Source organism: Acinonyx jubatus, chromosome C2 (assembly GCF_027475565.1).
Source record: "Acinonyx jubatus isolate Ajub_Pintada_27869175 chromosome C2, VMU_Ajub_asm_v1.0, whole genome shotgun sequence".
In the NCBI taxonomy this organism is placed as follows: Eukaryota; Metazoa; Chordata; class Mammalia; order Carnivora; family Felidae; genus Acinonyx; species Acinonyx jubatus.
The window spans coordinates 110,213,500-110,236,614 of record NC_069384.1 but is presented as its reverse complement, the minus strand read 5'-3'; the positions used below and the strand labels follow the sequence as shown (position 1 = coordinate 110,236,614).

At 37.2% G+C, this 23,115-nt stretch overlaps 1 protein-coding gene across 18 annotated transcripts in view; it reads left to right on the top strand.

Moving 5' to 3' along the window:
- Window positions 1-23,115, top strand: part of MBNL1 (muscleblind like splicing regulator 1) — a 204,840-nt gene that overhangs the window by 43,831 nt on the left and 137,894 nt on the right. For 9 of the 18 annotated variants that reach the window (XR_008297929.1, XR_008297928.1, XM_027061581.2 and 6 more), the window contains exon 2: window positions 10,748-11,785. The exons of 6 other annotated variants lie outside the window; for them this stretch is intronic. Coding sequence is in view for 8 of the 12 variants with exons in the window: in XM_027061581.2 (XP_026917382.1) it covers window positions 11,612-11,785 (174 nt within the window). In the remaining 4 variants the exon portion in view is untranslated. Of the gene's footprint in view, window positions 1-5,713; window positions 10,510-10,747; window positions 11,786-23,115 lie in introns of those variants that run through there. 3 more of the 18 variants (XM_053221287.1, XM_053221291.1, XM_027061580.2) reach the window with 2 other exon arrangements.

Below are 23,115 nucleotides of genomic sequence, written 5' to 3'. Positions count from 1 at the left end.
GGTCTGATTTGGCAACGGAGCAAGGTGGGGGGGAATTCAGTTGGACTTTCAATAAAACCCTTCTGTATGGTTTAAATTTATTACAATTGAAAATGCATTCATTTAGCAATGTCTAAAATCAATGGAAGGAAGGAAGGGAGGGAGGGAAGACAGACTTGATGTATATAATTCATGTAAATTACTTGCTAGAGATTTTTGTACACCATTTTAATTTGTATTTTACTATCTCTTCCATTATTTAGTAACATCTATCTCTATATGGAGAATAGCCTTATAATTTATACCATACGTCTCAGTATGTCAAAAAAAGCAGAATCACGGTTATGAGTGCAAATTGTTATATTACTTTGAAATAATTTAGATTATTGTAGTCACTAGAGGTATGGAAGTCTAGGTATGGAGGGAGAAAAGGGGCTCAAAATTTAAACAGTATCTGGTTCAAATTTTAATTTGCTCCTCAGTCTTTACAGTTCTAAAATGACAATCCTTGATTTTCATAGTCCTAATCACAGCACACGATATGTTTTTACTTTATTGGACATCTCTTTCTGAATGTCAATTCCACGAGGACATGACATTTTCATGTATGTCTGCAAAAGTTCCTGTGAGTGAGTGACTCAAGAGATTCTAGGTCTGCGTTATCATTTGATGCATATGTAATGAGATTTAAGTTCTTAAATATGTTACAAATTCAAGGACATTGAGTGACACAGAGGTAAGCAATGTATATATAGATGTAAAAGCAGATATCATGGAAACAAATTACCTTCTTATCCAGCTAACCTTATGTTTTCAGATTTCTAGGTTCTCAGTGTGTTTCTCTTTTTTACAAAAGTTGGTGTATTTATACACATATATATGTTTGCGCACATGGGTGCATACACACACACACACACACACACACACACACACACACACACACACTGGAATATTACAAGGCCATAAAAAGGATGAGGCTTTGCCATTTGCAGCAACATGGATGGACCTTAGAGGGATGTTACTATCCTATGTGAAGTAAGTCAGACTGAGAAAGACAAATACCATATGATTTCACTCACGTGTGGAATCTAAGAAAACAAATGAATAAACAAACAAAAAGTAGTATCAGACCTATAAATACAGAGAACAAACTGATGGTTGCCCAAGAGGAGGGAGTAGGAAGATGGGCCAAATGGGTAAATGGGAGTGGGAGATACAGGCCGCCAGTTAAGGAATGAGTAATTCATGGGAATAAAAGTATAGGGAATACAGTCAGTGATATGATAGCATTGTATGGTGACAGATGGTAGCTATGCTTTGGTGAACATAGTATAATGTATAAACTTGTCGAATCACTATGTTGTACATTTGAAACTCATGTAATGTTGTGTGTCACCTACATTCAAATAAAAAAATTTGTAAATGAAGCCTTATGCAAAATGTTGAGATAGGCATGAACAAAATATGCCTGCCTATTACCCGTCTCTTTTAAAGAACTATGGAGCTGCTTTTGGAATTCTAGGCTTCTACAAAATACAGTATGAAGCTCTGGATTATTACATAGCCATCATAGTAATATGAGCATAATTTGTAGTTATGCTTATCTCAGACCTAGTCAAGGTTGTAAGTTATATGGAACCTTTCTCAAATGATACTTAAGCTACATTGCAGTGAAAATATGAGTTGTCAGTGCATAAATCTGTTTTGTCACATGTCTTCCTCCTTTAAATCAGGGAAAAACAACTGGATCTTGACTCCCTATTAATTAAGGCAAATACAATTCTTATCTGTATGTTAGTGTGTGTGAATTTGTGATTTTTTTAAAAAAGCTCAAGTTAAACAGATTCTAATATTTTATTGTTACTCAAAATAAATGCATTTAACATTGGTATATTATTAAGAGTAAACTTGAGATTATTTGTATACAAGGCAATTTTTAAGGTCAATAGAAATCAATAGAAATATCCATAGGATGATAATATTAAACCTTTATGGCTTGAGTATTTGCAAACTTTGCAATAAGAGATACATTCATAAAATGATAGGGAGTTTTGCTGATGAAATAGAAAGGAGATATTTATGTATTGTGTTGTGTCATGAGAAGTCCAGTAATTCATTTAATTGGATACACTCATGTAATACCAGACTATATTTATAATTGGTTTCATTCATTCTAGTCTGAAGAATAATTATTTTAGATGTCTCTATAAACATACATTTTATTTAATTTTCTCAGAATGATTAATAATTAAGCAACGTATTTTGGGTAGTCTTCAGTAGAAATAAGTCAGTGAAATTTCCCGGATTGAGGCCACTATGTTAGGTTTTAAATCAGACTTACCTGGAAATTCAAGATTTATCTGCTAAGGTGAAGCTTTTGTACTCAGATATACTTGGTAGTATTGAGAGCTGTTGCCACATTAAGATTTTAAAAATTCTGGAAAGTGTGACAACTATGATTAAGGGTTCTAATAGGTATAGTTTATTTTTGGTTCTCTCTTTATCTCTGTCTCTCCATATATATATGTATGTATGTATATATATATGTGTATATATATATATATATATATATATACACACTCTCTCTCTCTCTCTCTCTCTCTCTCTCTATGTATATATATTCTCTCTCTCTCCCTCTGTGTGTGTGTGTGTGTGTATGCAATCTTTTTTTTTTCCTAATTAGGGTGTAGTGTAGCGAATTGTTTTTGGAATCCTAATCTTGGGCAATAGTGTCTATCCTAACCAACACTCCATATATGTGTGTGTGTGTGTGTGTGTGTGTGTGTGTGTGTATGCAATTTATTGTTTCTTCTCATGTTTATTTTATAATTTAGCTCAAATAATTGAGCTTGCTCAAATGGAAAACAGGGGCAGGTTAATTATAGAGAAGACCTTAATGGCCACCAGTTGTAAGAATGAGTTTTGCCCTGCAAGGAAGGTTGGGACAGTAGGATGAGGAGGTGCACACGCAGCAATTGTCACTGATGTACAGGGCACCATGGGAGGTATTTCCTCAGCTTTCTCCTTAATCACCTTCATAGTTAGTTTTGAGTTGTGCAGTAACACTGTTACGGGACCCTATAGATGAATTGGCTACCATTTCTCATGCAGTGAAGGTCACATTTAAAAATGTCTTAAGCAGAGGTACCACCAGTCTTTTAAGAAGCTAGGTGATGTTACTCAAAAGATGTTAAAATTTAAAACTAAGATTTTGGCCCGCAGTTACTGTGTCAGATAAATATAACTCATCTGAATAAACTTTAGAATTAAAGTTTGTAATTACGGCATTGCAGGGGGAATAACAATATCAGTTTTTGGCATTCCCAGTTTTGTCAGGTTAATTTCACATTGATAGATTCCAGTTGAGTCAATGTACCATTCTTCCTGAAAATTGCCAGGATGGTAAGATTTGTTTTTTCTACTGTTTAGCTCCTGAGCACATACCAGCATTATTAATTTTCTTGTAGTTTGTGTTCTGATTTCCTGTTTATTATTTTGAGATATTAAATGATAGGGACAGATCAGAAATGACTACCTAAGGCTAACAAGATGACTTCTTTGTGTGATATGTAGAGTAAGCAAAACACTAAATAGGCTTAGTGTTTTTTCCTGAAGAACCGTAGAGAGGCATTTGTAGTGTTCTGTCATTACACTTTCTTGTAGAATAGAGGGAAATGTTAAAAGACTGCCTGTTTGAATATCATCAGGAACAAAATGCAGATTTTCTCTTCTTTTGCCAGAACTGAAAACTGATTGTCAGAAATTCACAGATAAATTATTTAGGTGTTTTAAATTTGCAAAGCCACATGTAACTGTTTCAGATTATTCTGTGGGTGAGAAAATCTTCCATCAAGTTCATAATTGAGGAGTTATATGAATACAGTTTTGTGTTAACTTCACTGCCTGATGTTTTCTTTCCAGTGAGTGGAGTTTGAGGCTGGTTTCATTCAGTTATAAAGGTGACATTGCCAGTGTATCAAATGGGCATTGTAACTTTGTAGATCATAGTTGTAAACTAGTGTCCTGGTAGGTTGCTGGCTTCTGAGCCAGGCACTGTTTTGGTGCCGGCTATTTAGGGGAGGACTGGCTTGACAACTGCCTGCTCTCGTGGAGCTTAGATTTTAATGCAAAGGTAGAAGATAAGCAAATAGAAAGATAGGCATGTCATATTACACCAAATACTGACAAGTGCTCTGAAGAAAAATAAAGCAAGGCAAAGATCTGGCAAGTCTGGGCTTGTGTTGAGAAGCAGGGAAGTTTTGATAGTGACTTAAATTGATAGTGGCTGCAAAAGCTTCCAGGAAGATAACTTTGTAGTAAGGACTGGATGAGGATCTAATTAGGTACGAAGCTAGTGACCATGTACACAAAGTACAGCCCACTGTTGTAATTTTTATCTTCTGATGATCTTAAGCCTTTTCATTTTTTTAAAAATTTTGCCTGAAACGGGAATCAAGTCAAAGTTTGCTTTTTAATTGCACAGAGGCTTCCTGTTTTATTTGGTGGTCTTATATATAAAATGCAGAAGGGACAATAATCATTTCCTAATTTGAGGCAGTTTAGCGAGTTGCTTTTGAAATTCTGATCTTTGGCAATAGTGTGTTTCCTAACCAGCACTCCTTCATTATCCTTCTGGTAAGGGACCACTTGATGATTAGGGAATTGAGCCTATCGGAATTTTATTTGTTTATTTATTTTTGAGAGGGGAAGAGAGAGAGAGAGAGAGAGAGAGAGGGAGGGAGGGAGGGAGGGAGGGAGACAGAGGGAAGGCGCACCTGTACACTAGCAGGGAGGGGGCAGAGGGGAGACAGGGAAAGAATCTTAGACAGGCACTACGCTCAGCATAGAGCTTGACACTGGGCTTGATCCCATGACCCTGGGATCATGACCTGAGTGAAGTCAAAAGTTCCACGCTCAGCTGCCTGAGCCACCCAGGTGCCCCGAGCCCACTAGAATTTTAAAGGAATGCTTTGACAGACAGTAGATGACTTATTTGAGTTAGCAAACTTCCCTTTCTTTGTGACCCTAAGCCCGTGCAATGTCAGACCGGCAGACCATCTTGACAGTAGGCATGCCATTCCAGAGGATATGTGGTTGAAAGTTACCTTTTTTCTCGGCAGTGTTTCTAAAACTTCAGTTATTTGCGTATCTCTTTCATGATGTTGTCAATATATTTACTTAAGCTTTTTTTATAATAGTCTCGTAAATTACTATATTAAATGTTAGCTTCTTTCTAAGTTATGATATGCATGTAATCACAGGCTCATGAACTAGTTTTTGCATTCTGATGCATCTATTAAAATTATGTTGTTTCTGCATCACTTAAAATTGCCATGGGTGCTACCAGTACTGTGCTTACCCCTTGCTGAGAAACACTGATCTCAGCTTTTTGTTATATGGAGTTGAATACTGCTGAAGACTGCATTAACCCATTCAGACCATAGTTTTCCCCATGTAATAACTTAATGGCCTTGTTACTCTATTTAGTACCTTAATGAGTAGAGAAATGGCTGTACAGCTTCCTGAAATGATTAGTTGGTTTGTATACTGAAATCTCTGTTAATATTTGGGGCAAGCCCTGGGCAAAATTGTACCAGGAGTTAATTCCCTGAAGTAATGCATTGCTAATTATGGACTTGTTGACATCAGTGATCCTGGGGTGCGGGGTGGGGGATGGGGAGTTATGGTTTGGGGCAAGGGGCCACTTCTTGTCACCTTCGAACATTGGATGATGAAGTTGGCTATCTTTTCCAGTTAGATTAAAGCTGTCTTAGTAAATTAAAAAAAAACAAAAACAAACAAACCCTCAAGTAATTACTCTGTTAACTTCCTCAATATGTAAGCTGTTTCAAAATCAAAAGCTTATGAAAAAAGTCCCCCAAATTCCCAGCTAACTACTCTGGGATGCAGTAGGACCAAAGTGCCTATATTTGGTTCAGAAGAACTGAAATGATTGTTACATATATATGACTAAGAAATTTAACCATGCTCATAGAGGCCATCCAGTTCTCCAAAACAGAATTTCCTACTCCTGCCTTGTAAGTGTCTGCTTATCCTCTATTGCAGTATGTATGCAACCCTTAAATAGATATTTATATGAAGCCATCCGCTGTCAGTTTTCATGCTAATATGCATCAGTTGCTGTGAGATTCATTATTACTAATTTCCCACACTTTTTTACTTTATCCTTTGTCCTTTTCTTAGCTTCCTTTCCTCTATCTTTATATTTTCTTCTTTTCCTTTCTATTCTATTTCCCCCTTCATAACTTAAAGTAGAAAGTATACGTGATTTCTGATAATCACTCAAGGAGAGTGCACTGTTCTTGGTTCTTATGGCAGAATATACTTATTTGTAGGACGTGTTGCATAATGAGAAGCTCTTTAGTGTTAGGACTTTGATCATTTGGTAAAAGAGGGCTTATTATGTAGGTTTTAAAAAAGTTTGATTCTTACAGTAAAACTATTCTCCAATCTTTTTTTTGTTGTTGTTGTTCAGGGAAGTTTATTATAATATGTCGAAATATAGGTCAGAAATTTACCTCAGAAGCAATTTATCTGTTAGTAAATATCTTTACCGGAGAAATATTTTCTTTAGTAATTATTTACAAACAACACATTTTTAGAGCAAACATGTTTGTAATAATTCTCACAATCTGGACATTACCCACATACTTTTAAACATTGTCTCTCTCTGTAGAATAAAAATCCATTATTACTTGAAACAGCGTTTTGGAAATTTAGTATTGATCCAAATCCTATACCCTCTTAATTTACCAAAACCTTCAATTATGAAGATTTCCAGTCTTCCCTGAAACCCTTCTGTTTGAATAAAGAGAAAGAGTACAAGACCATAATCTGATATCAGCAATTTAGGTATAATCTCAGGTCATTACCCCCTGGTGGTCTGTATCAAGGACTGGAACCCACATTGTCGGTGCAGCTACACTAATAATGCATAAAGGTTGGTGTCCATTTTGATTGCTCGGGCTCTGTGCCTAGATAACTATAAACACTTTGATTATCACATTTGCCTATATATTTTACAAGTAAGTAGTATTTTCAGTTTACCAATACGTATATATCTGTAATTCTGTTGATAACCCTTTTTGAAGTGACTAGAGTATCTCTGCTACAGAAAATAAAAATATCCAGAATACCCATTTGCAAACATTTTAATTAAAGGATATTTTATGCTTGAGTGAGATTAAGCCTGTAACATATCAAAAAGGAAAAATAATCAACTTTAGAAATTGATTCTGTGGTTGTCTTTAGACATAACCACCAACCAGCGAAGGTATTTCTGAGGGTACCATTATCCTTTCTCATGTTGTTTGGTCCCCATAGATTATGACGAAATATTTCCTTGCTGTTAGGGACATGTCCTTTATATACATGTCTATTCTGTCAATTTGAATAAAATATTCATTTATCAAATATTTTAAACACAACTATTATATTCCAGGAACTGGGATAAAAAAAATGGCAATAGATCCTGTTGTCAGGGAATTTATAACTTTGGGGGTAAAAGCACCATGAGATAAAAAGTACTGAGAATATCCTGAGATGGAACAATGTTTGGCATAGTTGGCCCAGCCTTAGAGAGAAGGTGATATTTGAATAGCAGCTTAAACAAGGAGAAGAGATTTACCAGGTTGAAGGGGTGAGGACGTACGTGTCAAACCAAACAAAGGGCTAGCACGTAACAAGTCCCAGGAGCCCACAACAGCATGGCATGTGCCAAGAACCTTCCCCAGCTCCTGGCAGCTCCTTTCTATGTGGGAAGATACTAGAGGGGCAGTAGTGAGAGAAACCAAAAGGACAGAATGTGTCAGTTCAAGACGAGAGGAAACCTTTAACAGGGAGCTGGTGGAGGTCAAGTAAAGATAAGGACTAGCATAGTCTTTGGATTTGGCTTCGTTTGGAGTTTTGTCGGCCATTGCTTAACAGTAAAGTAATGAGTGTGGAGGTCACAGTGATACAGATTCAAAACGGAAGAAGCAGAAGAACGACATGTTTAGATGGCTCTTTAGCCCTTGGTCTGGGAACAGCTGATTAAGAGTATTAGGGAGGGGAGGATGCATAGCTAGGCGGGGTCCCTTTCTCCTTCCCTGCCACCTCTTCTATTTTGGAGCTACTTCAGCATGTTGAGGACCGAGAGAAAGAGTTGAGGTAAGGCAGGGTCATTCGAAGGTAGAAGAAGGAATGTGAAGAGAAAGATGTTTTGAGAAGGAACGAGTGAAGGTGGAAGCCTGACCGTGTGCAAGGGGAGGGACAACTGGGAGACCAAAAGAAAGATGCAGAAAGATAGTGTAAAAATGGGTGGCAGGAAGGTGACAGGGAGTTCATGCCTAAGGGCTCCTGTTTTGACTATGAAATATTTGTTTCACAGAAGATCATTGTCTGCTGTTAGCAGAATATGGAAGAGAAGGGGCTTGAAAGTGTTGAAGTTTTCAAAAAGCTGTCCTGTGGAATGTCAGAGGGAGCTGTCCAGGGCTGGGGGAGGATTCCTAGACAGCAGGAGGGTCTAAGTGACCCTAGGATATAGTAATTGATAGAGACACTGATGGGGGTGTGTGTGTGTGTTTTCAGTGTGTGTTTGTGTTCATGTGTGGTTCATATGGTTGTTCATGCATGTGTTTGCATATTTTTGTGCCCTAGAGGTCATTCCAGTACAGATATAGTAATCAGTCCTTTAATTACCCAAGTTATGGAGCTCCATACATTTTCCATCCCTGTGCTGGGCATTGGGGTTATGAGGTGAGTGGGTTTATTTCTGTTTGGGGAAACATATAGTTTTGTGGGTCATACATATAAGCAAACAACACACTGTATAGGGATGCCAAAGTAATTCAGAAAAGACATGTTAATGATGAGTGGGCAGGGATGGATAAAGCGACATTTTGGAAGTTTCTTGGAGGAAGCGATCTCTTAGCTGGCTTCCAAAGGAGGTGTATGGTTGCAGGTGAAGTGCTTGAAAATTTTAGCAAGAAAGACAATAGGGGTTGTTGACCACAGATGGGTACATGCTGAAGGTACAAAATAGTTGAGAAATTCTGAATGTGGAGCAAAAATCCAGAAGGGTGGGTGAATCTTTGAGTTTACGACTGACTCAACTTTGTTTTTGTACAACCAGAAATTAGAACCAGAAAGTTTTTTGAAAACAAAAGTACTTCTTGAGCATTGGTATGAGTTGGTTCTTTAGAACTTTTCTCAAAAGTTGTAGTCTTACTACAGTATTTCACCTACCTGGTATCTGTTTTTTTTTTTTTTAATTAGTATTAAGAGTGGCTGTATTAATCCTAAAATAAATTTTTAAAACTTCTGCTAGATATCTATCTGTCTATATATATGTTCTACGTTTCTACATTCATATTCTATATTCCAGTTTCCAATTGACCATATTTGGCCTTTGAAGAAGCAAGTGTGATCAAACACTATTTATTATATTGTGCCATTGCCTCTTTGGAGTGTGAAACTTTTGGAGTTACTAAAGTTTTGTTTCCTTTGTTGGTAACACTCAAAAGGAAAAGAAATGTGTACTTTTGTTTCTGTAACTACTAAGCATTTTCTGAAAGTTTTTCCATCCTGACTGAAAAAGAAAGTAAGTTGTTAAAAGCAAAAATACCCTGCTATAACGAGCAGTCTTGTACTTCCCAGTTCATAGATCATTAGGCAACAGGGGATCCCCCAGCCCCCAACCTCTGGCTTCCTCCGTACCTCTGAAGTACATCATGCTGCCCAAATCAAATTGCTCACTTAATATTTAATGTTTCTGCGATGGAATCACTCTCCCCCCTGAGGTTGACTTCACATTTGCCAGACACACTGACAACACTACACTCCTTTTTTCCCCCACATGACCTCAGCTTCTGCTTAAAAAATGTTCAAATAAAGGATGCTTTTGTTCCTATCTCGCCCGCCTGTGATATATTGACAAAGTGTCTGCCGGCTGAATGGAATAGTTTTACAGTATGAGTGCTGCTTTCAGTGGAGGGGCAGGACTTGGGCTTTAGAAGGAAGTGAATTGGATAGGTCAGGAGAATGTACCATTTGTAAACACCCCTTTCCTTTTTTATTCACGTGTCAGGACAGCAGGAGCAGGCTGTTCAGTGCCCGTCCCTGCGCAGAGCCGGAGGGAAAAGCAGCTTGGAAGTCAGCTGCAATTTTTAAACCTTGCTTTTTATTCCCCGGCGATGATCTTCAAGTGCTTGGACTTGTCTTGGAAGCTGTTTGGAAACTAACATGGTTTAGTCCACTAACTGCATGTTGGGTAAATTCAAAACCCACATGCTCGTCCTCTTGCAGTGGAATAAGTCACATCTGATGGACATTTTCTGTGCTTATAGCATAGTAATGAACGTCTGACAGGCGCGACCTTTCATAAGACAACCCACACTATTGGCTTTCTGCCCAGAATATTGCTGCAACACTATCTGTGATTGGTTATCTCTCTATCATGCATTGCTTCACAAGGGGAAACGGCCCCTTTTTTTAATAAATCTACGATGGCTGGCTGCAATATGCCTCACTGTAAGTATTGTGTGTGTGTGTGTGTGTGTGTGTGAGAGAGAGAGAGAGAGAGAGAGAGAGAGAGAGAGAGAGAGAGACAGAGAGAGAAAGAGACAGAGAGAGACAGAGAGAGAGACAGAGAGAGAGAGAAGCTGACTTGAATATTACTTAGTCTGGTAGCACATGGCAAGGTTGTGATACTGTAGGACATCAGTGAAGTGCTACTTAGTAAATCTTAACCTATCTCTTTTTTCTACAGGTTGGTACTAAGAAGTGCCTTTCCTGACGTCTCTGCTGCTTGGACCCGCTTCTAGAGCAGTCTCTGCTTTTGCCTTGCTTGCTGCCAGCTAGACTGTGACGACAGCACATCCACCTTCCACTTCTAGCCCAGACACCCCCATTTCTACTTATAATCAAGACAAAAGCTCTAAGTATCTGGCATTGCCCTAGGCTGCTTTAGTTTTAAAAGAAAAGTTTGCTGAAAAAGTCAGATCTCTTCTGCCAGGAAATCAAGGAGGAAAAAAAAATCAGTTTCTCGATTTGCTCTAAACTGCTGCATCTGTCTATGCCAAACTAATCAATACCGATTGCACCACCAAACTCCATTGCAAATTCAGCTGTGAGGAGATTCCCTTTCAGACAACTTTGCTGAAAGCAGCTTGGAAATTCGGTGTCAAAGGGTCTGCCACGTTTTCATGCTTGCATTTTGGGCTCCAAATTGGCACTGGGAAGGGGTTACTGAGAGCACAAGGCTGATCCGAGGCCCTACTTTTAAACGTTCATCTACTTACGATTCTAGTATTTCTCTGTAAACCAAAACCTCTTGAATTAACAGTTTCATGCTGTGAATTTCTAGTGGGAGATCTTTTCCTTGATATTGACAACACAGTTTTCCATGTACTTTTAAAGCAGGGAGTGGGGAAAAAAGTATTTTGGAGGGGACATTTTCATCAGCCTTTTACAGTCTTATCAGTTCAGCTTTTTGAGGTTTTTTTTTTTTTTTTTGGTGTTTTTTTTTTTTTTTTTTTTGGTTGTTGCTGGGTTTATTTTTATTTTTATTTTTTTGTGGGGGGCTGGGTCTGTTGGTTTCACTGCAAAATTTAACTACCTGTAAAATCTAAACATGGCTGTTAGTGTCACACCAATTCGGGACACAAAATGGCTAACACTGGAAGTATGTAGAGAGTTCCAAAGGGGGACTTGCTCACGGCCAGACACGGAATGTAAATTTGCACATCCTTCGAAAAGCTGCCAAGTTGAAAATGGACGAGTAATCGCCTGCTTTGATTCATTGAAAGTGAGTAAATATTATATTATTTTAAGGATACACAATGATTGAATCAAGGGGATATGGATGCATAGTCCACTGAGTTTGGAATGATGGATTGCTTTGTTAATAGTTTAGTTCTATGGTGTCTTCTTATGGATGCTTTTGGGGTGGGGGACTTTATTGAGAAGCAATGGCACCAACTCTGGCCAAACTTTCTTTGTTATGAATAACTTTATCAGTCCTTTGATGTAATGATGTTTTTCTAAAACAGAAGGTGTCCGCATACTTTTAACTTAGTCATAGCAATGTCGATGTCTATAGGAATAGTAAATGTAGATAAATATGTGTGTTAGCATATGCATGGTCTATACAGGGCCATGGCAATAGCTGAATGAAGATGATTTGTTTTTCCTTGTTTGTAAAGTTGCTGTTACCTTTGTAAAAGAACAGATTTCCTGGCAGTAAAACTTGGATAGAGTTTTTATATTAACATTTTAATATTATGGGTCTCCTTTTTATTGTATAAGCATATTATTTTAAAGCCAGAATCAATGCATTTTGTGGAAAATATAGAAGTAAGGTTCTGCTGCTGTTGCTATAGTACCCTATCTGAGGCATAAACTTTGTTGAATGTTGAGTTTTATAAATGAGTGGAAACTTTTAAGTAGTATTATTTGGAGGCTTTTTTTGTTTTGTTTTGTTTTGTTTTGTTTTAGTTTGTAAAATTCTAATGTAAAATAACTTAGTTCATTTTTTTTGGATCCTGATCATTTTAAAATTTGTAACTGTCTCAGCTAGAAGTGTTAAAAGTTAAGCTTTTGTGGGCACCATAGTACTGAGAGATCCACTTTAGTGTATCTTGACATTCAAAAATGTCATTGCTTCGTAGTTCAGGTGTCAAGTTTGAAAATGGGCTTTTTAAAAGGTAGCATGATATTGTATCCTTATTCTGACATGCAAGGTCAAGACTAGAAATGTGAAGATCCCTGGGTACTTTCTACTTACTTGGTTTAATTGAATTGGCTTTGAATACTAATGTGTCAGTATAATTCACTCTTTGAACCCGTGAGAGAGGAGTCACGATCATTTCTGCATCTGTAGAGAAGTAAAACTTTCATACATCCATCTTGTCTTTTGCAAACAAAACAAAACAAAACCTCCTATTGTAATAAAAATGCTTTCTTTAATAACATGGGGTGAATTAACTGATATAGTCAACCCAAACGTTAACTCATAACTCACCCTGATGTGTTATATGGGTTAGCTTATGAGTTGACTAGTGCAGTTAATTGCTTCTTGGCTCAGTTGAGCTGCTTACTTTGCTAAAGTTTTCACCAAAGACTCAAGGATATTATCTTCAGAGTGGGATATCAAAGGAGGCATTCACAACAACAAAGATATCTTATAGTGTTATATTATTGTTAATGTCATAGTCCTAAAGATCAATAAGCCAGAAGTTATAGATTACCATGAGGCCTTTTTCTTTCCTTTGAATGGCATCAATGAAGGGCACAGTGGTTTGTACCTTTGTGACTATGTATTCCTAAATTCCTGCTGACTGAATTTAGGTGTAATTAGAGACGGGGACCCGTAAAATGAGGGGCAAAGGGCTAATTACCCTTGTCGGTAACCAGCTGTGTCCATAAGTAACCCTGTTTTGACCCAATTACTAGTAAATCCAATTTTTAATCCTACAGACAGTTGATGGTGCACTCGTAGCTACAAAATGAAGGACATTAAACTTGGCTGTGACATTGAGTCGTTTTACAGAAGACCTGCCTCCCCAGCATTTGGAAACATTGTGAAACATTAAAATTCAGTTGCTATTTTTCCATCTCAAAATATTTTTTTAGTGGCTGCTCACTTGTGGACACAGAACAGGCTCCCTTTGAGTAAAACGGCAGCATTGCTGTGTGGTTAACAAGATTCAACTGCCACATCAAGGACTTTTTTTTTTTTTAATAGCAAGTAATTTTAAGATTTAAATTTACTTATGAAATGAACGCATTATAGCAGCTAATCAATGCAAACTTTGTCCTCATTCTTTGTTTCTATGAGAAACTAAAATTTAATTTATAGTGTCTAAAACTTGGTAAAATATTTTGATTTGAACAAGAGGAAAAACATAAACACAACTTTGTGTGGAGGTTCATAGCAGGAACAATAGCTCCTGAAATGTTAGTGAAATGACTATGTTAAGAATTCATTTAACACATTTTGAATATGTAATTACGTATTCATGTTTCCAAACCCACCTTTGGTAGACATGTATTTATAACTAGCACATTCTGTGATTCTTAATACAGTATTTAGAGTCCTGGCTTTTAGATAGCTGTCTTGCTGTATTCAATTTGGTGACTAAAATAGATCAAAAACGTATTTTAAAACAGTTAAGGTAACTCCATGACTCGTGCTTGAAGTTCTGAAATTTGGAAGCCTTAGGAGCATAATTCCATGCCAATAACCACGAGATCATTTGTGTTGTCTCGGAGAGTAAACGGAAGGAATTTAGAAAACGTGTAATATTCTCACTTCTTTAATAAAATGTGTTGTATGTATGTCTACAATCCATAGTCCAGCCTTTTGTGACTTCTTGAGCCGTGAGATGGAGGTAGCCTGTGTAATCTACTATTTTTAGCAAGTTAGGAAAGCAAACCAAATACTCTCTGAGAGGACCCTGTGAAATGGCTGTACCCTTCAGCTGTGCTGTTTCAGACTTTGGCCAGGCTCCCAGGTGACTTACGTCCATAGCAGACTTGTACTTAGAAGAGGAGAATTTGTTTCATTAAAAACAGAAGTTGAACAGTTCAAGACAGTATTTATGCAAAAGAAATAAGTTGGCATATTACTAAAGGTAATAGGAAGAAAATTAGCTGATGGTATTTCAGTGGCGTATTATTGATTTCAAAGTTTAAGTAATTAGATTAAATTTACTACATGAAAACAGAATTCTTTGTCATAATAGATGTGTTGCTAAGTAAAGTCAGAATACATGATAATTAGGAATATATGTATATATTAAGTATGTTGGGAATAGAATGGTAACAATAAGAGAGCAGAAGCTGTAATAATGTGTGTTAGTTTATAAATTAAACAATATTTTAAGCGCTTGATCGTTCTAACTTAATTTTGGTTTTATACTCGCAATAACAATTTACAACAGTCTAAGAATACATTCAGATTGAGAATTAGATTGCTTACACACTGTAGATTTGAGTGTTTTGGCTATTTCAGACACCCTGAACATTTGAAAAGAGATTATTTTATGCTGGAAAGGATTTTTTTTTCCTTATGACTTGTGAAAGGGATACCAAAGAGAAAAAAACTGAAAGAAAAATGTCAACCCTGCAAGCTGCCATTAGAATATTGTATTTAAGAAATGATTCAAATAACAGTAAATTGGCAAGTTACCTATTTTCTTCAGTAATAATGGCTCAACTAAAATATAGGTAGTTGATTTAAAGAAACTCTACAGAATGTATTTTATTGTGATGTCAAGTAATTTATGCTATCACAAAAATATGTTTTCACCATGTGATCAACTCAAAATGACTATTGCTTACTGAATTATTCTTTTTTAAATGTCCATTCATTTTTCAGATGTTGGAGGAAGGGCTATATAACCTTTATATTTACTGTCTATTTTCTGAAAATCTAGCATTTTTTTTTTACCTTTGAAAACTTTAGTCACTTGTTTTCTTATCAAATTACGCAGTTTTGTTTAAGATAATTAAGGATTCATTTCACTATTATACACGTTTGTGTATACAGGTAGCACAGCCAATCAGATTTGTTGTAGACACATCAGGGGTCAGATTCCACTGCAGAGCAGCATGGAATCAAGGATCCTGAGTGAACACATTTAAAGAGCCTCTAACGACCTAGCAGAATAATTGAATTCAGCTATTAGGAGATATACAAATACGTAAACATCCAGGTAAATGAGCAACTAGAAAATTTAGAGCCAGTAAGGCAAATCAAGTGTCTAGTTGGTCACACAGGGACAGGGTGGCATAACTGGACATTATAAAGTGGTCCTGAAGGTTTTTATAGTTATATTTTAGGAGGTCCTCCATCGTGAGCACAGTGTATTTTCAGCGTGCCAACTGCCTGTGTTGCTGCTGCTCTAAGTTCCTGGCATAGTCTTTTCATCATATCTTTTAAACTGGCTTACTTGATAATCCTGCCAAAGTGATTTTTGCGAAGTTCAGACAAATTTCAGATATTTGCAAATTTTGAATCAAAACTTTGATTTAGTAGGCTCCTAATTGGTGTAACTTTTACCAAGCGTTTTGTTGTTGTTACTGTTTGTTGTTCTGTTAATGGCATCTCCCATGTGATATGAAAACTTGGATGGGTGATTATGGATACATGTAACTCTATAGGTACATATTCAGTGTGTCTTTCAGTGACAGGTTGACACAGGACTATCTTGTTTCCCCTTATAACTTAGGAGATGAACTAACTATAAGGCATAACGTGTGAAGCCATGCGTATCATGTACGAGTTCAAATTATATTCCCCGAGCAGAATCTTCACAGCTTTGTAAAGAATACCCTGTGAATGCACGGTGATAAGCATCTTTTTTTAAATGAAATTCTCAATAGCTATAGCTGCTTTGATAGTGCTTACAATTTTATTCACTTACCTATTTATATTCTTATAGTTAGAATTTTTTTTTTTAGAAAAACATTTTTTAAATGAGTTAAGATTTTTAAACTTGGACAAATTTCAAGTCATGTTTTGAGTCATGCTACCTTAAGGCACTAATTCTAAAACTAGTTATTTTTTTCCTTTCATAAGATTTTGGTACGCTGCTTCTATTTTTCTTTTTCTCGTTAAACCTTCCTTCAGTTCCTAGGTGTGACAAACAATTTAAACCTAAAGCAATGTGGCACTTAGAATTGAGTTCAATCTTTGATTGTAATTTAGATTTCTGAACTAATGCAGAATTTTGAGTCTCCACAAATAGCCTCAAAACAATTCCATGTATAAGGCTGTGATGGACTTAAAACAGTCCATGTGGCATGGGCAAATCTTCCATCCAGGATGTGCGTGACATACTCACAGTTCACGCGAGAGGTGAGAAATTGAATGTTTCTCAGTTCCAGCACAGACACCTAGGGACCTCGTTTGGGAAGCTTATCCTGTCATTTTCCTTGCCAAGGATAAGTAGAGGATTTCAGCTATCAGCATCACTAATCTGTTACCTTTCATGCTGAGCAATGTATCTGCCTTCCCACAGTCCTAGACAAAGTTTATTTTCTTACAAAGACATAGCATTGAGGAAATTTTGAGGTTTTTTTTTTTTAACTTTGGCAAACACACATTCCATGCTTTTAGATAAGGGACCAATTTTCTATGTTAACAGGCCAAAAATTTTAAGTCAGTGGAAGTGGATTAACTAAAGAGATGGTTTTTGATTTAGCACTAATGATAGTTGTTAATATGCAGAAACTTTGGTAAAAGCAACTAAAAGCAAAGGCTCCTTAGAATTACTTAGCTGTTTGAAAGTATAATCAATTATTAGAATAGTGATTTCCTTGTGAATTGCACCATAAACGAGTAATTCTGGTGAGGATATCTTATTCTAATAGTCATTTATTTTTTTTTAAGTTTTTTTTTTTAACGTTTATTTATTTTTGGGACAGAGAGAGACAGAGCATGAACGGGGGAGGGGCAGAGAGAGAGGGAGACACAGAATCGGAAGCAGGCTCCAGGCTCTGAGCCATCAGCCCAGAGCCTGACGCGGGGCTCCAACTCACGGACTGCGAGATCGTGACCAGGCTGAAGTCGGACGCTTAACCGACTGAGCCACCCAGGCGCCCCACTAATAGTCATTTATAATAAACAACTACAGAGTTTTTATCTAATATATATTTCTCATGCAAATAACCTGAAATGCACATCACCTACAGCATGATTCATTCTCTTTTGGCACATGTTGAAAGATTATCACTTTGAAGTAAAGTCTGATTTGTTGTTTGAGATAAAACCTTCTATATTATAAGAACTTGGGTTTTGAAAAATACTGATAGTTACAAGTCCTCCTGGATTATAATTTGATCGAAAGGCTGTCTCTTGGATACCTTTGGGCCTTGGCAGTGTCTGGCTTTTATTCTCCTTGTGTTATCTCTGGTTCTTTCCAGCTTCCTAATGGTCCAGCTTCAGAACTGTTGGGTCTGATCCTTCTTTATATTTCTCTATGGAGTTATGGAGAAGTTACTTGGATATTTTGTCTTTAAGGAATTGTGTCCAGCATTGAGTAATAGAGGCACCTTTCCCTCCCCGGCGTGTGACATAAACAGATAAAGGGTTTATTTTTTAGTCGGTTGTGCAAGTCTATGTGATGACTCCCCAATCACTAGAACTGGGGTGTCTTCACCCTTAAGTTGTGAGGAGCACATGGGTTCCAATCTTAGGATTATTTCAAAATTGTAAGATGTCCAATACAGTACCAGCCATCATATCTTCATTCCAGGAAGCAGAAAGAGGTGAGGGCAAAGGAAACCACAGCTTAGCCTCCCTAGGTTTCTTTGCACAGTGGCCCTCAAGCTTCTCCCAGTGACTTATTCTTGTCTCTCAGCGGCTGATTTTGGTAGCAAGGATAGCTGGGAGCTATAGTCGGGGTTTTTTTTTTTTTTTTTTTTATTAAAATTTTAAATTTTAATTGCAGTACAGGTAACATACCGTGTTACATTGGTTTCAGGTGTATAATATGGTGATTCAACAATTCTATATGCTCATCATCATAACTGTACTCTTCATCTCCTTTACCTATTTTACCTGTCCCCTCACCCTTCCCCCATCAGGTAGCCATCAGTTTGTTCTCTATAGTTAAGAGTCTGTTTCTTGGTTGCCCCTCCTCTCTTTTTTTCTTCCTTTGCTCCTTTGTGGGAACTATAGTCTTTTACTATTGTCCTGATTAAAATTGTGCCTCTGGGTGGATAAGGTAGAAGGGGAGAATGGACGTTCAGGAGGGCAGTCCCTGGGATGGAAGAGTTACAGAATTTTTTTTTTTCCAGAAAAAATCTGGAATCAAGTAACTCACACTGAAAAATACCTAGGTATGGGGGGTGGGGTGCTGAGGGGAGGCCACCTCTGAAGAGAAACTTACATATTCATATATTGGCAAACCTATCATCAGTCTACTGTCCTGGGTAACCAGAGTTGTCTCCCCCCCCCCTTTGAAGTCATGCTATTTTTAGTCAATAAAACCTGGCATATCACACATAGATTGATTTTTACTTACATAGAAAAAGAAAACTATTTTTTATTTTTGCTTTGCCAAGACATATTTTTATATATTGTTATTTATAGCTGAACTATAACAGGAATGCATATCATAAGAACAGGTCTCAAGTGATTTTATTTGACAGAAGAATCTGTAGTTACTCTACTATCTAATTCTGCTTCTTCCACAAATATATTTTATTTTTACTTCCTCTATGAAATTAAATGAAGTAATATTGAAAATTACTATATGCTGGTCAGTATTTTCAGTGCTTTTTATCTTTTCATAGTATTTAGTCCTCACAGAAAACTCTTTTGAGACAGTTACTAATATTCCTACGATTTTACATGTGACCACACTAAGGTACAGAGAAGTTAGGTGATGTGCACAAGGTCACTCAGCTAGTAAAATGTGAACTCCAAGCATGGTAACCTGATTTCACAGCCTGTACTTTTGACCACTTTCCTGTAAAACTTTGCTTCTTAATTTACATATCCGTATCCCTAAGGATCCAACAAAGGAGTGCATAAGAATAAAAATTAATGTTTAAGGCAGATTTACAATATATACCCTAAAATGGCAAATACTAAAAAATAATTATATTTTAGGTCAAAAAACAGATCAATGAGTGAGTATAAGATAGCACAAGATAGCAGATGCCCCCACCTTTCAAATATTACATGTTCCAAATACGTGGTCATATAGGAAAAAGGTTTTAAATTAATCATCTTAAATAAGTCGTCATTGTAGAAACTATATAGCCATCGCCCAATGTATACAAAAAACTTAAAAAAAAGCCATATTCCAAGTTTTCATTGTTTAGAAAGCATTTCCCCATAGAAGCAATGTGGTTAAGTGATCAGGCCAGCCCTGGGAAGCCAGGTAACCCAGAGGATGCTCAAGTTATAGTCCAGTGCAAAGAATAGCCTGGAAAATACGGTTATTAAGAAAACCCAGGAAGCTCCACAGAAGCATTATGAGGGCCATCTTATCAGACATCATAAGTACTACCAGTATCAAAGACTTCAGCTGCCTTGTCAAACTGTTTGAATGGGAAAGATACATTTCACGTTTCAGTTTGGTGCTCCAGAAATTCATTTGGGCTTCATGCAGGAGAGACGGTTTTCCCCAAACTCCTGGGACACTTTCTTCAAGGCAGTGCAGGAGGCTCCCCAGCTCCATATTTGGGCTGCTCCTGTTCCCCAGGACTGGCTTTCAGCAGGGCAGTGGCTCATAATCAATAGGGACTAAAGATGGTGTGGGATGCGGAACTATAGTCCAAAGTTTATTCAGGGTGGGAAGACTTCTTTGTCAGTGTCTTCCAACTAATCCTCCGCCCCGCCCCCCGCCCCCTGCCCACCCTAAAAGCTCAACTTGTTTTCTTTTCAGATGCCCAACTTGTTGGTTGTGAGTCTGGTCCACTGTGGAACTTAATGTTAGTGACCAGCTACTTCCCTTTCTCTTTCTTTCCTGAAATTTTCTAAAGGGTAGCCGTTGTTTTGATACTGTTGCTTTATAATTACCAGTAGCATTGGTGGATCGTGAAAATATCAAAACTAAAAAAAATACATGTATTATATTTTGTTTTCTAGCTGTTTTATCACAGAATATAGTGAAAGGATCAGCAATAAAGACCCAGATATGAGAAGAAAGGCATATAGCAGGTCTGGGGACGAGTATTCCAGAAGGAGTATAATTGAAACACTTCTATGTCAAACTTTGGGAGAGATATGAAAAAGTCCTTAAGGGGCTAATTGCTAACAAGGAAACCAGTATGTTAGTGATGATGGAATTTGGAGGGGGAACTTCTCCACAGCAATTGGAGGGTCTGTGAAAAAGGAACTAAGGGGAGGGAGACAGAAATGTCTCTGGTGATTTATCTTTCCTTTTACCCCTCCCTTCCCTCTCACAACTACTAACCCTCAGACCTCAAGTGGGAAGAGATGAATAGAAGAATCTCCATTAAGAGCGTTCCCCCAGCCATGGGCTACCAAACTGGGACTGCTGTTCCTGGATCATCATTGGCCAGTTGGGAACCACCTGTATTTTAGCCCCACATTACTTAAAAAAAATTTTTTTTTTAGTGTTTATTTGTTTTAGAGAGAGAGGGCTGGGGAGGGGCAGAGAGAGAGGGAGACACAGAATCCAAAGCAGGCTCCAGGCTCTGAGCTGTCAGCACACAGCCAGACACAGGGCTTGAACTCATGAGCTGCAAGATCATGACCTGAGCTGAAGTCAGCCGCTTCACTGGCAGGGCCACCCAGGTGCCCCAACCATATTTGCATTTTAATTTCTGTTTGTGTTAGGTTGAGATTCACTGTTTGTTGAGACCCAATACTCTGTTTTCTTAAGACCCCATGGGACTCCAGGTGCCTTAAGTTAGAATTTCTTTTTTTTTTTTTTTTAGACTCTAACATTATTGAAGTAATGCTGATGGTCTTTTTTATTTTACTTATTTTTATTTTCTGTTTATTTTTAAATTTTATTTAAATCCAAGTTAGTTAACATATAGTGTAGTAATGGTTTCAGGAGTAGAATTTAGTGATTCATCACTTAAAACCCTATAACATCCAGTGCTTACCCCAACAAGTGCCCTCCTTATTACCATCACCCTTTTAGCCCACCCCTCACCCACCTCCTTTCCAGCAGCCCTTAGTTAAGTTAGAATTGATCTCTCTGCATAAAATTCAGGCTTGTTGTGTAAGGCTTCTGGGTTTCAGAATCACTTATACTTATGTCCAGGCTGTTCTCAAATAAGGCAAGAAGCATCTGCTGTTAATAGTTGACAGTAAATTACACAAAGTAAAACATGGAAAATTAAAGTTAGAAAAGCTGGGGAGCTTTTCTATCATTTTCAATTTTCTGCACAAGCACGGACATAATCAGTGTTTAGGATCTGCTTGTGACGGATAAATTACATCTGTAATTCATTCTTTTCCATGTTACTGCATTCAGACGATAATTTGCTTTCAGATATCTTTGCTCATCTAATATTCTAAAATCGTTCATAGACTGAAAATAAGTCTAGTTACATCTCCCAATCCCAGGAAGCTTTTAAAACTAAAGAGTGTTGGCTTACCAAATGGGCCAAATTAAAAAAAAAAGGGGGGGGAGGGGTTGAGAAAACATAGCCAAATTTATCGTGCCAGAAATAAGATTCCACTTTGGTAGATGACATTGCTTTTCATAAAACAATTCTCCTTTTCTCCTTTAAGGGAGACAACACAGAAATGAACCATGAAGAAAGAAGTAACTAAAGAATTCATTATTTATATAAAGAATCCTGTTGAGAAAGATCTGTATTCTGAATGAACTGTCTTTCTTCACATTATCTCATATCTCTTCATGGTTAAGTGGAAACTCATGAAATCTAAATCTAGCTATGAGAAAAGATTATCATCCTGATTTTATTTGTTGAACTTTTCTTTGCTATTATGAACTTTTACTGCAAGACATTGCCTTCCATGAATCACAGCAGAGTAGTAAATTGAAAACAAATGTCCACATAAGAGAATCCAGTATATTTAAACACACACACACACACACACACACACACACACACACACACACACACACGTCAGCTTACATTCAGATGAACTAACGAGTCATTGCCTACACTGAAGAAGAGTCATCTACATTGAGGTTTTTGCCTGGTGGAGTTTATTTAGGTAGCTCCCACAAAGTGTTTAAACTACAATTAACGTATAGTAGCTTAACATGTAACGTACGATGGATTAAGTATATGTAGTGAGAAATGCAAAATTGTTATTTTAAAAAATCTTTCTGAGCTACTCTTGGCTTCTGTATTTTTCACTAAGGATAAATAATGCTGGAGGAGAAATGTTTTTTCAGAAACATATTTTTATACTGAAAGTTTACGAATTTAAAGAAATTGCAGACCAAAGTTTTTGCCACTTCTGCATATCAACCAAAGGAAAACAATCCATTCTTCCTCCTCATTTCGTCATTTATAGCCTGCTATGTAGCAGACATTATGACGGGCAATCCTGCTGCATGGGTGAATGACTCATAAGCCCCCCCTGCCTTTTTGGGTGTTGATAGCTTTTGAGCTTCAGAGAAGTACAATGAAGATTAAAATTATCATAGAATAATAAAACATTCT